The 15,121-nt window shown below is 42.1% G+C and overlaps 1 protein-coding gene and 1 long non-coding RNA gene across 5 annotated transcripts in view; one reads left to right on the top strand and one right to left on the bottom strand.

The window, feature by feature from the left end:
- tnrc6c2 (trinucleotide repeat containing adaptor 6C2) overlaps positions 1–15,121 on the top strand; it is a 61,504-nt gene that overhangs the window by 25,154 nt on the left and 21,229 nt on the right. For 2 of the 4 annotated variants that reach the window (XM_032525500.1, XM_032525505.1), the window contains exons 4-6: positions 394–795; positions 10,894–13,365; positions 14,895–15,098. In XM_032525500.1, coding sequence (XP_032381391.1) covers positions 394–795; positions 10,894–13,365; positions 14,895–15,098 — 3,078 coding nt within the window. Of the gene's footprint in view, positions 1–393; positions 796–2,116; positions 2,135–10,893; positions 13,366–14,894; positions 15,099–15,121 lie in introns of those variants that run through there. The other 2 variants (XM_032525523.1, XM_032525516.1) reach the window with 2 other exon arrangements.
- LOC116695324 (uncharacterized) overlaps positions 2,757–15,121 on the bottom strand; it is a 16,022-nt gene continuing 3,657 nt past the window's right edge. Inside the window, exons 2-3 of the long non-coding RNA XR_004333426.1 lie at positions 8,987–8,988; positions 2,757–2,944 (exon numbers count right to left, since the gene is read on the bottom strand). This is a non-coding gene — a long non-coding RNA (uncharacterized LOC116695324). The remainder of the gene's footprint in view (positions 2,945–8,986; positions 8,989–15,121) is intronic.

The following is a 15,121-nucleotide window of genomic DNA, read 5'->3' as shown; positions in this document are numbered from 1 at the left end:
CATTTGAGGACGTCATCTTGGGCTTTGAAAAAACACTGATTGAAATCTTTTACCTTTTTATATAGACATTTTATGGACCAAACAAGTTATCAAATAATTAATACATAATCAACAGATTAATTGACAATGAAAATAATAGTTAGTTGCATCCCTTGTTTCATCATTTCAATTTGGATTACCAAGGAATTGATTAAATTGAATTGACGTATTAGAAAACCAAACTGTTTAGAGACAACTGCAGGATTTACTTCCAAAACATTTTAGCTGCTATTTTTTCATTACTGATGTCAAATGTTAGCCAAATATAATTTCTTATATAAATGATTAATAGTGGGTTAACTCGGACATTAATACCTTGGTGTGTGTGTGTGTCTGTGTATTGTATCCATCCAGTGCAAGAGCCTGCTCCCACTAAGCCCAGTCCCGGCCCACCCCACCACCTCCACCTAGCCAGCCCTACGCTGCCCCTCTTCTCCTCCACTTCTTCTTCTGGCAATGGCAAGCGAGCCTCCTCCAGTAGCCAACTCCCGACTCAGACTCCCCCTCAGCCGCAGTGCCAGTTGTCCTCTGCCAGTGCTCGTTATCCGCCCAGAGAGGTGCCCCCGCGCTTCCGCCAGCAGGAGCACAAGCAGCTACTGAAGAGAGGCCAGCCACTGCCTGCAGAAACCCTCAGCGCTCTCACCCTCTGTTCCTCTTTCTCCTCCTCTTCGCCTTCATCTTATTCTTACTCTTCTACGATTACCAGCAGCACTTCCCCGAACTCTACCACGTCCACTGCAAGCAAACACCACCCAGGTTTGTGTCAATACAGTAAAAAAGAAAAGAAAAATTGCCCTGAAATAGATTCTTCATTTTATTTTTTCATTTTAATGCTATTGTGGTGGCTGTGTGCAAATTGTCTCACCTTATGAACTTCATTTAGTCTCATATCGTTTTCATTTTTGTGCATGTCAGCTATATTTTGACTATATTTAACATGTTGGGAAATTTTAGACATTTATATATAGAAATTATAACAGAATGTTTTGTATTCAGTTTAGCTTGGCACAGATACAGTGGTATGTAATGCAGCTTTGACAGATTTACTGCTTTATAGGCATAATAAATTATGGTGATTATAATTGTAGTTTAACGGCACTCCTTCGCTTCCTGTCAGTGTAAAATAATGACAAGATACAGCTCCTGAATAATGTGGGTTGGCTGACCAATCTAAGCCCAAATTAAAATTTAAGACTCAAGTCTAAGCTGTTTTCAATTGGCTGCTCCATGAATTTTCCATTTTTCCTTTCTTTGGCCTTCTGAAATGATTCTGATAGCTGTATGCTTGTTTCTATTAGTGTGCAAGTCTGGATCCACGCGCTTATAACACTGGCAATAATAATGACAACTATTTTCAAAGCCTTGGAAAATGTTGTTTAGATGTTTTAGTCTAAGTCAGAAGAATATAGTTTTGTTGTTGAAGCCTTTGCATTCTCTTTTGCTCGACTCATAGGACCACACTCACTCACTCACTCACTCACTCACTCACTCACTCACTCAGTCCTCTGTATCCAGCAGTAATCTTTTAATGAACTCAAGATCACTAATACTGAACCCCTTTAAGGTGCTCATTTTGCGGCAGCTTTCGTACATGTATTTGTATGCAAGTAATGTGTTGATAATGTATGACCATGATTTATTTATGTCATTATTACTCCAGTTTTTCCCTCAGTTTATGGATATCACTGCATTTCTTTTCGCACGCACACTCAAGAATTTTAGATTTGTATTGTTATTTTTTATTTTTTTGATAAGGGATTTTCTTTGTCAAGAAATCACAACCATCTGCTTAATAGTGTACACAGACGCACAATGCAGCTCACATCCTTGAACACAAAACACTGTAACTTTGAAGACATAGATGCAAGGACATCTCATTAGCCCATCATGCAATGTTTTAATGTTCAGGTTACCAGATGGTTACATGAGTATCTGCTCGCATCTTGGTGGAGTTTCTCTTCTCAAAAAATTTTTTGCCTTCTTTTCATCAATGCTTCTTTTCACTGTGTGCTACCTTCGATTACCAACTCAGCATTTGCTTGGACGATACCAGGCACTCAGTAAACAAATCTGCAGCAGCTGTGGTGCAAAACTTGTTAGTCAGCAAACTACAGCCCTCTGCATCACAGAGTCAAATGGTCCTTCTATGTTCTGTTGAGTCCCCATTGTTCTTGTACTTAGACCAATCACAGCATCAAACAAAAGCTTATTCTGTGTAGGCTGTTAGTGGATGCCTTTTTTTTTTTTTTCTCTTTTTTTTTTTTTTTTTTTACAAGTTGCCATATTTATTAGTCCATTTAATGAAAAGTGTTGTACAGTTTTTCAGCATTTCACAAACAACTAAACATTAAATAATTGAGACTAGGTCTGCACAAAATGTTGTTTCATTGTATACAACACGATGTGCGCATGTGCGATAGTCACATGGCAGGATGTGCGATATTAACGCCAGAACATTTTTGCTGCTGGATATAGTAAACTCTAACCTTTCCCCTTGTACATGATTGTTACTGGCTGACCCTTCTCCTTTATGACAGGCAGCCGAGGACACCAAATTACCTGATTAATGCAACATTATCACAACATGTCCCAGCCATTTTTCAACGCAGAGTTGCCAGAAAGCTACTACCAGCCAGGCTAAAGCTGGTATAGTTGGCCTAAGGAAGCAAGGGGTCTGTCCTAACTAATGTTACGCACCTGCAAAATTTAGCGGAAGAAACATGCATTCATTATTAATATAATTGACCTGGATTGATAATATTATATGAATACCATGGTGTCATGTCAGTCAACCAGTGTATATACAACTACATAATGTCCCTCTCCAAAATCACTTCAGAAGAGTAGTCAGCGCTCACTTGCTTCGGTGTTTGTAAAGTATTTAAGTTAAACAAAAAATGGTTCACTTTTTATTTATATGTAGATGCACTCGCATACAAAATCCCCCCAGTACTCGAGAATGATTTAATTCCAAAAAGAGCTATTCATGTCATCTTGTAAAAATTAGTCTTTATATATATATATATATATATATATATATATATATATATATATATATATATATATATACCAGTACGAAAGAATATTGCTATGTCAGTTTTTTTCAATTGTGCAACTGTAATTGAGACTGATTTGTTTTATCCTTAATGGTTATTTTTGTTAATTATTAGTAGAAGCTGAAAACTTTGTATTATATTATTCTCTGGGCTTAGCTGTTTATTGCAGGGTCTCCGTTGCTGTGGGCCAGGAACTAAATTTGGTTGCAGGCTTAACTCATTCAAGAGAAGCAATACCTTGAAGCCTTTAGATTTAAAAGAATATATTTTATTATATATTTTTTGCTTCAGACAAGTCCCGCTAAATTGGTTTGTGTAGTAACCTATGACGTCCTTTTTATTATTGTCCACATCCACTGGTTGTTATCTTGTTTGGCCTTTACTTTGCCCTGGCCTTCCCAGGGGCCTCCCAGTACATTGCAGCCCGTGGCGTAGTAGCCATTGGCTGGATTTTCACCCCCTTCCCCTCTGGTTCTTGTCCTGAGGGTTTCCACTTTAAATTCTGTTCTATCCTGTCTGCTTAGTAAATAGCCTCAAGCTAGTGGCCCTGGTATTGCAAAGATTCTAGCATACATCATTTAGAGAGTGGACATTGTAGTTAAACCTATTACCCTGAACTTGAAGATGTAAGCCCAAACATTGGCTTTATTTGCATAAAACATCACTGCTTTTGTAGTGGAAGAGCTTTAGAATTAACTTAAAGTCCCTGCCTGCAAGTACAGATAAGTTTTAAATATTGTAAGCAAGTATGAAATGAATGTTTCTGACCTCTCTGGTGAGGTTACGGTGGCCCAAATGGATGTAATGATGTACACACTTTTTCACTTGTGAACATGCAAACACAAACACATTTGCATAGATGTAGTGGCTGTGCAGCAATAAGAACACACTAGTCTGACCTAGTTGTGTCCTCTCAGATCAGGTCTGCCTTGCAGGCCAGCTGGCTCAGAGTTTAGTGGACACGGACGGACATACACACACACATGCATGTTAGTTTATGAGCCAGCCACACTGCAGTATTATTGGGTAGATATCCTAAGATGGTTAAATGTGGTTAACATTTTTTGCTTATTCTCACATTTGGTTCAGGAAAATCATACTGATTTAGGTTAGAAGCCATATAAAATGTAAGTGTGTGTGACTAATAACATTCAAGCCGTAGACATAAAACAATAGATGCATCATGTGTAATGGGATAACCGTCTTACCGTCTCTTACCTGGTTACTGCTTAAAATTGCCACCTTAGGGCAGCAACTTTGTTTTCTGCTTTGCAGCACCTAATTGCTAAAGGAGACAAACTTCAAAAGGTTCCGTGAACTACAAAACTTTACCATCAGCTACCAACGACCAGCTGAGTTGTAGAGTAAATCAAAGTTATTTTCCCTAAAATTTAAATGCTCAACAGCTGATTCCATGCTAATCAAACGTAAACATACAACCTGTTAACAACAAGGAGAAGTGCTTATTTCCTAAATGTTACTGCTATGTTACAATCTACAAAAAGAGGAACGCCCAGGCAACACAACAGTAACATTAACCACACACTATCCACTAGGGACCATCCACACACTCTGCAACATCCACAAATTATGAAAGGCAACCCCTTCCAAATTCAAGGGCATTGACACCACTCCCAAGTGACCTCCGCTCTCTGAACCCCATTTAATTGTCCCCAACACCAGACAGAAACCCCCTGTCCCTTCTCCCTCCCCCAACACACCTACCATCCCCATCTCTCCAGCTGACTGGGGACCATTAAGTAGTCTGGAGTAGCCAGCAGCCGTCCAGACAGGCTCCCCAGGAGCAGGTGCTGGAGTGGGGTTCTCAGACTGTGGGAACTGCAGCCCAACAGCTGTTTGCTGGTCACCCAGACAGAGCATGTAGCCAGAAGGCACTCTGCTGGGTGCTTTTAAAACACTTGGCCCTGTCATTTGGGCCCTTTTGATTTGCAGGTAAAGCAGTTGGGGTTTTGAGCTGATCTTTTTTTTAAGTTAAATGCTTAGTATAAAGGTGGAACTGAAAGAAAAAAAAATTGATGGGCTGAGTAAGGCATATACTATAATGGTGTATGGGGTTGTGTTTTTTTCATTGCTTAACAATTTCTTGAAGGTGCAATATGTAATACTGACAGCTAGTGTTTAAAATGGTAACTGCAGTACAAATTCAATATACGGTAGACAGTCGTCTCCCCCGCCCCCTCCTCCACAGACTCAAAGTTCATGGTGGTTGCCAGGTTGTGTCCTGACGCGCTGGGTTTACATTTTTACAAGTCTGGAAAGTTGATAACACACAAGCCAAAACACAAACAAACTTTTCAATTTCAAAAGGAGAAAATAATGGCATTAGCATTGTTGTCAGAAAAGTTAGTATTTCAACTTAGCTTGTTAAATTTCTGATTATGCATTGCCGTCATTTTTGCATTTATAATAGTAAAGATGGTACATATTAGACCTTTAATTTTAAAATGTGTAATGTTCTTCAAGTACCTTCTCCTGAAAATGCAGGTCTGCTTCTTCAAAAATGGTACAATTAAGATGTAGTATCTACCACTTAGATTAGGTTTTAAAATCATAATCACAAGACTACTTGGCCCTAATGAAGTCAGGGAGGTATAGATTGCTTCATGTGCTCAGGCTGTGACACACATATGCACACACAAGTGAGAGAACCCCCTAGTGGCTTCATTAATCCAGCCAATGTGAGGGAAACCAGAGAAGTCACCATGGTCTCGCTCTCTTATTTTTTTTCTCTTCTTTCAGCAGAGGTAAACAGACATGAATAATGAGCTTTTTAAACCCTCCTGTGACCATTCCCTCAGTCTTTCTTTTTCCCTGCTTCCGTAAAAAACAAGTACATGCGGTCTTTGATCCAAGTGGTTGTGAAGCACCCCTCAAAGAGAGAGAGAGAGAGGGGCTCTATTTAGGGACAAAAGCCTACTAAACGTCCCCTCCTGTCCTGGTTCTGGTGTTATGTCACCCCACGGTTTGCTCTGAAAAAACCATGTGTAGTCTTCGGCTCAAACTAAGGATTCCAAGGGCGGCCGCTAGCTCACCCAGTAAGAGCGTTCGCCCCATGTTGGCTGAGTCCTGCAGCAGCGCGAGTTAGTATCCGAGCTGCTGCCATTTCCTGCGTGTTATCCCCAATCTCTCTCTCTCCCTTTCATGGCTATCCACTATGTGATAAAGGGAAAAGTCCACATAAAATAAAAAGAATCTAAGGATTCCATTTATTGCCACTTTATATCTCTTAGTCTGTTAATGCTTTATTTCTTGTGGCCAGGTTAGCTCTGTTGGTCGAAGCAGCAGCCGTTTGTTCGACTGCGACCTGCGGCCCTTTGCTGCATCTCATTCCCCCTCTCTCTCCCCTTTCATGTTTTCATCTGTCCTCAAAATGGCCAAAAAAAAAACAAAAAACAATTCTTTCTCTCTTAACGTCTCCCTTGTTTTCCCTTGTCACTGCAAATGCCAACCCCTCCCCCCAGACTTTCCTTCATCTCTCCCTACCATTCTCTCTCTTTCTGTCACCCTGCATTTCATTTTATTCAAAGTGGATGGGGAGGCACTTAATTCTTGGCTACCTGCCCATTTTTATGATGGCAGCTAGTCTCATCAGAAGCTCATCTCTTGCTTATTTCTGCTTATGCTGTTTAATGTCACTTTTTCCACACATGCTCGGCTGGTGTGTGCATTAATAATAATAATAATAATAAATAATAATGTTTATTTAGATTATTTTAAGTTGTTGTTGTCATTATATAGTAAAGAGAACAACCCTGTACCTGCATGCATGCATGCATGGACTTACACATTCACAAAAAAGGCAATCTTGGTCCCGGTTGGAAGCATCTTAGGGTCCCTTAGTTTTTATTTTCATTCACATTGTGTAATTGGTGACTGCCCTCCTAATTGCAACCAGAATGAAAGCATCCCCGCATTACTGATGTAAATGGTTGATGGTAATAATTTCCCCTTTTTCTTTGTTTTTCATGCTAAGCTTGCTTTCATCTCTTCTCTGCCAAATCACTGCTTTACCAAGAATCAGCAAGACCTTTAATATTGGAGTGTCTGGGGAGGGAGTTTAAGTGGAACAAGTGGGACATGTTGAGGTGAAAGGAAAGAGAGGTTGTTTTGCATTAGTACATGTACATATCTACAGAAGTAGCCCCCATTCAGTATAATGCAATCCAAATAAAATTGTCCCGCAATAAATACACCTTTTGTAGAGCTTATAATGTTTCATTTTTTTACCCACATTTCTTATTTGCATTGCACATTCAGTAACTGCACATGCTATTGGTCCAAGATGTAGCAGCAGTGATTTGGTTGTGTGAGGATTTTGTGTTTGACTGGGTAGCTTGCCGCAGACATACTAAGAGGATCTCTGCTGTTTCCCATCCTTGCATAGATCTGTGTAAGCACTCTGCTTCTGGAGTGCTGCTGGTGCGCCTCTCCTCAGGTATTTTTCCACTCTCGCTCTCTCTCTGACTGACCCCTTTTTTCTACAACAGGCAATGCACACCCTTGTTTTTTTGTTCTGTTTTTTAAGAATTTGGTTTGTTTACACTATCTGTGACAGAAGTCATTTAAAAAAAGAAAAAGAAAAAAGACTTCTTTCCACGCTTTGATTAACTTATCATGTAACCTATTTGTACACTCTTTAGGCAACAGAATGGGTGACAAAAAGAGAGAGAGAGAGAAACCCGTTGGGTGAGTGGTCAACTGAAAAGAAATTCCCTGAGGCTGCAGCCTCTGCACTTCTTTGCTATGTTTTAGGTCTGATAAAATGGTGCTTTTCTTCTCTTTCAAAGCTAGCATTGACAGAGCTAGGACTAAACAGAAAGGCAGTAACACAAGTAGCTTTTAATGTTACTGTCACATTTCTCAGCATTTTTGAAAACAAAACTCCCACAAGCCACTGAGTTTGCAGTGATAAATGGGTAATTGTTTTTAATTTTTTTTCTCACAAATTGACTGTGTGGCAAGCTGTCATGAGCCAGATCAATAGATCTGAAGTAGTGCCAAACCAGCCTTTTTTGAAACGGAGCTACTCTACAAGCAAAATTGCAGTGGAACTCGAACATTGAAAACACCTACATTGAGATGCATGTAAAATGCTTTTGTAACTAAGATAACTACATATAATTAACATATCTCATCTATCAATATGTCTAGTTTATCTGACACCTGTATATGTTGTTATATTCCAATTCCCTTGAATATCATCCAAAAGTATTCCTTAATGTTATATTGGCTTGCTGTCTTTTGGGCAACTCGCAGTTTCCACCCAACAATTGTTTTTCTGTCCACTTTTTAGCAATAAAAGTTTAATTGAACAGGTATGTTTGCAGGCATTACTTTTACCTTAGACATTTGTCATTCAAACCAAAATTAGTCCAGGCGTTGAAACCAAGTTATTGTCAAATGGAAAAGAAAACTCATGGATAGTCCTATTAAAGGCTTTCCAATTGAAGGCTGACATCTGGCTGGTTTTATAGTTTGATCAACTTCTCACTTTACTCTAAAACAATTGGCACCGTCACAGCAGTTGTGAGGGATTACATCTGCTGTGATGTTTCAGTAGTTTTTTCTGTGTTTTACTGATTTCATAGGGTGTGTGTGTGTGTGTGTGTGTGTGTGTGTGTGTGTGTGTGTGTGTGTGTGTGTGTGTGTGTGTGTGTGTGGTGTGGTGTGTGCGCGCGCCATCAGTCTGACAACCCTGTGCGATAGGGCTGCCTGGGGAGTGGAGATAAGTGTGTTGAGGCGAAAATTGCATTCACAGCCATTCTGCGGCATGTTGCGCAGCATCTTAAAGCCACATATCTGCCAGTGTTTGTGTGTCCACACACCTTAAACAAATGGACTTTTCTCTCATCTGACTGAATTGTTTTGACCACTGGGTCTTTATCTCATGATGGATAACTTATAGCTATTATGGAAATAACTGCAACAATCTAATGGCATAAAACAGCTTAATTACCAAACAAGGCAAATATTTTACAGACACAGTCTGGGTCTTATAATTAAAGGTTAGTGAGCCACCCTTACTGCAGCTGCTCAGGATGGTCTCAGAAATGTATTATTGTCTAGAAGGCTTCTAATGCTTGTTGAACTGCTTATGTTGCATATGGTTAGGTATCACACTTTGTTCATGTTTAATATGTTTCAGCCAACTTCAAAACACATTAGGAGTGTACATTGTTATTAGGAATATTATGTTTGCTCAAGAATACATTGTATTTACATGCAGTAACATATCTGCTCTTTTACCCCTGAAAAGTCTCCTTTTGCTATATGTTGAAAAAAATAAATGCGGATAAATATCTAGCTTGTACACGGATCGGCTGTTTCATAATACACATGAATTTGCCTTTCTCCTCCAAGAGTTACTGGATGAATTTCTCCTTAACATTGGTTGGCCTGTATGCTGTTGATATTCCCAGCTTTTCCCATTGGTTCTAAGCCCATTGCGTTAGGCTGTCCTAGTGGTTAGGATGTTTGCATGCTGGATCAATAGCCTGCATGCTCTCACCCACTAGCATTAATAAGATCATTGATTAGCTGCCTCCCATTGATTGATTACCCCTTTACAGCATTGAATCAGTCTATTATTAATTCCCCCTCTTAAGGGGATGCTTTTCTGCCTAATGAAATTTCTTGTGTGCAATACCATGTTGGTTAGAAAATCGTTGGAAATGCTTTTTTGGTGGTGTGGTACTTAATTTGTAAATCATGCTTAAAGCCTGTAAGTAGTAGGACAAGATATACATGCCATCCTTAATTCCCAGATTTTGATTAAAAAAATTGATGTACCTTTTCAGTACTATGTATATGCAAGTAGTGAGAAGCCAACAGAGACAAACACACGTTTGGAGGAAGTGTTTGTGGTTTCTTAGTGTAGTGCAGTTGGAGGAGGAGTAGGCCTGGTGGAGTGTAGGAAGTGATGGATGAAAACCCGTCCTGGTTTTATTCCAATAAATGAGCAGCGTTCCACTTGGGCTTCCCTTCACAGCCCCAGTCAGTAAAGCCACGATCGAGACGGATGGGCCTCTTACTGCTTGTTTTAGAGGAGAGCAGAGGGGCAAGAGAGAGAGAAATTAAAGGGTGAGGAAAGAGATGAGGGGAAGAAAGTAAGAGAGGAGACATGGGCAGAGAGAGAAAAGGGGGAGGAGGAGTAATAGATAAAGGCAGCTAGATCGTAAGAAGGAAGAAATGTAAGGGGCAAAACAAGACAGCTAGGGACGAGGAAACGGGTCGGAAAGGAGAGTGAAAAAGAAAGTTACGTAAAAAGTGAGAAGAGAAAGAAGGAAAGAAAGATGGATAAAGACAAGAAAGTCAGGGCTCTATGTCCCTGTGTCTGTTTGACCAACTGCACCAAGATATATAGATATGCCATAGTTGGTATGGAGCATGCTTGGCTGTGCATTCTAAATATGTGTTGTTGCAAGTGTGACCACCATCTCCTGCCAATACGTCTGATTGCTAGCAATAACCAGCCAATCAGATACAATTGGTCCAGGGGACTTAGGGGGCTATATTACAGGATGTTCCTTAGTCTAACCTGTTCTGTATTTCTTCTTCCCCCACACCATCCCCCCTTTTTCCTTCTCTTTCCTTCTTTGATTCTTTTCATGTTGTTTCATCTCTTTATTTCTTCTTGCATTTCTGCATCTTCTGTCACTCAAATCTTCCTTTGTTTTTCTCGCTTGCTGATTCATGATCTTCACCTACTTCCTGTATTCTGTTTGTCTGTTGTACTTTGTCTCAACCTCTCTTTTCTCTCTCCCTCTTTTCTCTTTAGACATATCCCTTCAGAGTGGCTCCGTTCCCCAGTATGAGACCTCTCATTGGGGAGCCTCTTTGCCAGTTGACAGCTCATTCAGTGCCAATAGCTGGGACGAAGTGATTATTGACGAAAGTGACACAGAAGCTTGGCCCTCCATCAGACGCACTAGTGACCCCAGCCACCCCAGAGCACCAGAATGCCCCTTGGGCTCAGCTAGCTCTAACACAGACAACAGTGCTGTCACTACCACCACCAGTAGTAGTTTTCTGAGCATGGCCACAGGTGCAGCAGGCCAGCAGGCCCACTACCCTTCTCTTAAAGCTAACAATAACATGATGACGGGACCTGGGTCAGCCAACACATGCGGTAATAGAGGCTGGTGCTCAGATGGGAAACAAGATGGTATGAATGGTGGCAGAGTAGGAGCGCCCAATAACTGGGGTTCTCCCAATTTTAACTTGAACCTCAATCCCAATGCCAACCCATCGGCCTGGCCTGTTCTGGGACATGAGGATGGTGGGGGTTGTAGTATTGGCCCCAACGCTGTGTCAAACTCCCAGTCCCTCCCGCCATGTATTAATGGCAATGGAAACATGGGAAATGGGAGCCAGGGAGGTGCAGATAATGGCGGGGGAGGTTGGATTGGCATGATAAGTGCTAACGAAAATGATCAACAGCACCCTTCAGCCAACACAAGCTTGTCCTTCAAAATGGAACCTTCTAAACTTAACACTGATGGACCAAACCACACTAAGCAGCAGCAAGCTCATGAGCCTATGAGCCCTATCCATGGGTTAACTGGCTGGGGAGGCCAGTCACCCACTGAATCATCCCAGCTCAATGGGGACACAACAGGCAGCTCTGTATGGGATAGTGCAGAAACCAAGGCAGCTGACTCTCCCAAGGACTCAGGCTGGGACTCAACCCCCTCTGCAGGTCTTTCTGCCTGGGGCCGCCAAGGCAGTGGTGGTGGGAGTAGTGGAAGTGGTGGCTGGGGTGACTGGGGGAAATCTTCAGGGGGCGGAGATGCATCTAAAGGCTGGGACTCAGTGGATGCTGGTAGTTCTGGTTCAGGCCAAGAGCAGCAACTTAGCTCATGGGGCCAGCAGCCCAGAACAGCCCCAGCAAGCGACGGTAGCGGGGACAGCAGCGAAAGTAAATCTGGCGACAGAGACAGGTCCTCCAGCGCAGATTGTACCCCTCTGTTCCCCCGGCAGGACCTGGACCCTAGGGTGCTGAGTAATACGGGTTGGGGACAGACCCCCATCCGGCAGCACACTGTATGGGAGATGGAAGAAGCCAATATTGATGATGGGAAGAACAAAAGTAGCTCAGATACCATCGGAGGCTCCAGCTCTAATGGTGGACCCTCATCCATTAATGGAGGTATCATCAACTCGAAAATTTGCCCCAGTCAGAGACCTGGGTCTGGAGAAAAAAGTGACAGCGAAGGATCATCATCCTCAGGTTGGAGAGCCCCTCCACCTCAGCCTATCCAGACTGGATCTGGATGGGGGGACCCCCCACAGTCACTCAGCAATGCACCAAATGGCACTAACAGTGGCTGGGGTGACCCTTTGCCTTCCAATGGTCCTAGAAATGGAGGCACACCATCCTGGAGTTCTGAGGACAAGTCACCTAGTTGGGATGATGGCCAGAAGAAAAATCAGCCTAGTAGCTGGGGAGAAGGCCCCAAAAGCTCCCCTGGATGGGGCAACAGTAATGGGGGCTCCAATGGCTCCAGCACAGGGGAGTGGGGAGAGCCGGAGGTCAAGAAGAACGGATCCTCCAGCAGCATGTGGGAAGGAGAAGGAGGAAATGGAGGAAGTGGTGGATGGAAGGAAAGCCCCAGGGGAGGAAATAGAGGAGGAGGCTGGGGTAAGCCTGCTCCTACTGTGAGCAATACCAGTTGGGGGGAGACCCCACGTGCCAATGGCCCTGTACAAGGATCATGGGGCTCTTCCAAGCCCCAGGAAAGCAGCAGCAGCAGCAGCACTGGTAGCGGAGGAGGTGGAAGCATGGGATCATGGGGTGGGCCTGCTACTGTGAAGCAGAACACATCAAGCTGGGGCAATGGCAGCAAACAGGACCAGGGCATGGATCCCACCGGCTGGGAAGAGCCCTCCCCTCCCTCCATCCGCAGGAAGATGGAGATTGACGATGGAACGTCCACCTGGGGCGATCCTGACACCTACAACAAGACTGTCAATATGTGGGATCGCAAAAATCCCAATAATAACACAGGCAATAGCGGTCCACCTTCCAGTAAGAATGGTGGAGGGATTAACCCCAACAATAACAACAACAATCATTCTGTCGGCCCTGGCAACAACAATCACCATCACACTCACCACATGCACCACCATCCCCATCATGGCCAGCCCCCAACTCACCTGCAACATCATGGAAGCAACAATGGGTCATCCAGTAATGGCCCCCCACATCCAAGTGTGGGGACCCAGGGTAGACCCCCCCTCGCCAACCCAGGTAACACCGTATGGCTGATCTGTTTTGTTTAAAATTTCAAATTTGTTTATAGAATTGAAAGAATTTTATTGTCATTGAATTAAATACAACAAAATTAGGAGCAATTATCAGTGCAATTTAAGATACAGAAGGAACATAAAAAGGCAAAAACAACTTTATTAAAGCATCACTAAAGCACTTTTCCCGCTTTGGTCCCCCTGGAGGTTGGAAGCAAAATTGTCCATTGCTGCTGTTGTAATGTCTCATTCAAACTACTGATCCGCTACCCGATCTGTCAAACTTGCATAATGTAATGGACAATTCTGCTTCCAACCTGTAGGGGGACCAAAGCGGGAAAAGTACTTGGTAACACTTTACTTGAAGGTATCTACATGAGAGTGACATGACACTGTCATGACACATGAACCCTAACCCTAACTTGTCATGACAAAACCAAATGACACTTACTAAAAGAAGCATTATGTCATAAACGTTTGACTTTTTTATGTTTATCACACATTCATGACAGTGTCATGTCACTCTTATGCAGATACCTTCAAGTAAAGTGTAACCAAGTCCTTTAGTGTTGCTTTAACTAATTTGATATTACTTGGAAACAATGCAAAATACAGAATCAGATTTTCTTTTAAAAAAAAACGAAAAAATTAAAAATATGATGTGTTAGGATCCAAAGCATAGGTGTGTTTTCCTGAATGGTATTAGGTTTTAGAGTCAGTCTTGATCATTAATTAAGTATGGGGAGTGACAAATCTTAAGATAGTTTAGTTTTTGCTCATAAACACACAATGTGACAAAATTACAAAATTACAAAAATTTCAAAAAAAAATTTGAAATGGTTATTCTATTTAAAGATTGTTTCTTGTAAGAATGATCTCACAATAATTATTAAGCAGATAGTCTCAGAGTTATGGAGGGCATCTTAATGGTCATGCATACATAATTAACAACTTTATAGCAAGGTTAAGTTACCTCTGCAGCCAGTTCAGTCAAGTATCTGTAAAAACAAAGGCCATACATATAGACAGTCTCATCTCCTTTTGATTGTGAATGAGACGATTGCCCCCCGCTGTTTACCAGTTGCATTGCAGCTACCAAAAAGCATCTTGACCACCTTAATACACACTTGTGCTGATCAAATTTATACCTCATCAGTAATCACCAGGTTGAGCATGAGGAGGCAGAAAGGCTTTTATTTACAAACAGCATGGTACTATCTTTACTGAAAAGCTTACTGTTAGTCTCTCTTATTAACATGCAACTACAGTGCTGGGGTTTTCAGTTGCTTGGATTATCATAATATACGTTTTGGTAAAAGAGTGTTAAAGATCTGACTTGTGCATGAGTAAAATGCAGATTTTAAGGCCTCACTAAAACCAATATGTTTGTCACTACTCTACTACTTGGGAGCATCCTTCCATTGTTCCAAGTACTCAAGGAAGGACTTGGGGGGAATGACGTATAACTTCAAGTTAAAAGTAAAAATTCAGTGAAACATGTTTTTCATTCATCATTTCACCTCTTTTTTCCAGGTTGGGGAGAGCTTCCAAATGTTCAACCCAAGTCGGAGCCTGCTTGGGGAGAGCCAGCCGCTCCAATATCAAGTGTGGACAATGGCACCTCTGCCTGGGGCAAGCCCTCAGGGGGAGTAGGAGGATGGGGAGATGGTGGCCATGAGCCCTCTGGACCCTATGGCAGGGCCAACGGACCCACCAGTTCTGCACCCTGCAAGCCAGGTAACACCCACAGATGAATTATA

Source organism: Etheostoma spectabile, chromosome 2 (assembly GCF_008692095.1).
Source record: "Etheostoma spectabile isolate EspeVRDwgs_2016 chromosome 2, UIUC_Espe_1.0, whole genome shotgun sequence".
Lineage (NCBI taxonomy): Eukaryota > Metazoa > Chordata > Actinopteri > Perciformes > Percidae > Etheostoma > Etheostoma spectabile.
The sequence above is the reverse complement of the archived record's forward strand: the minus strand, read 5'-3'. Positions and strand labels throughout refer to the sequence as shown.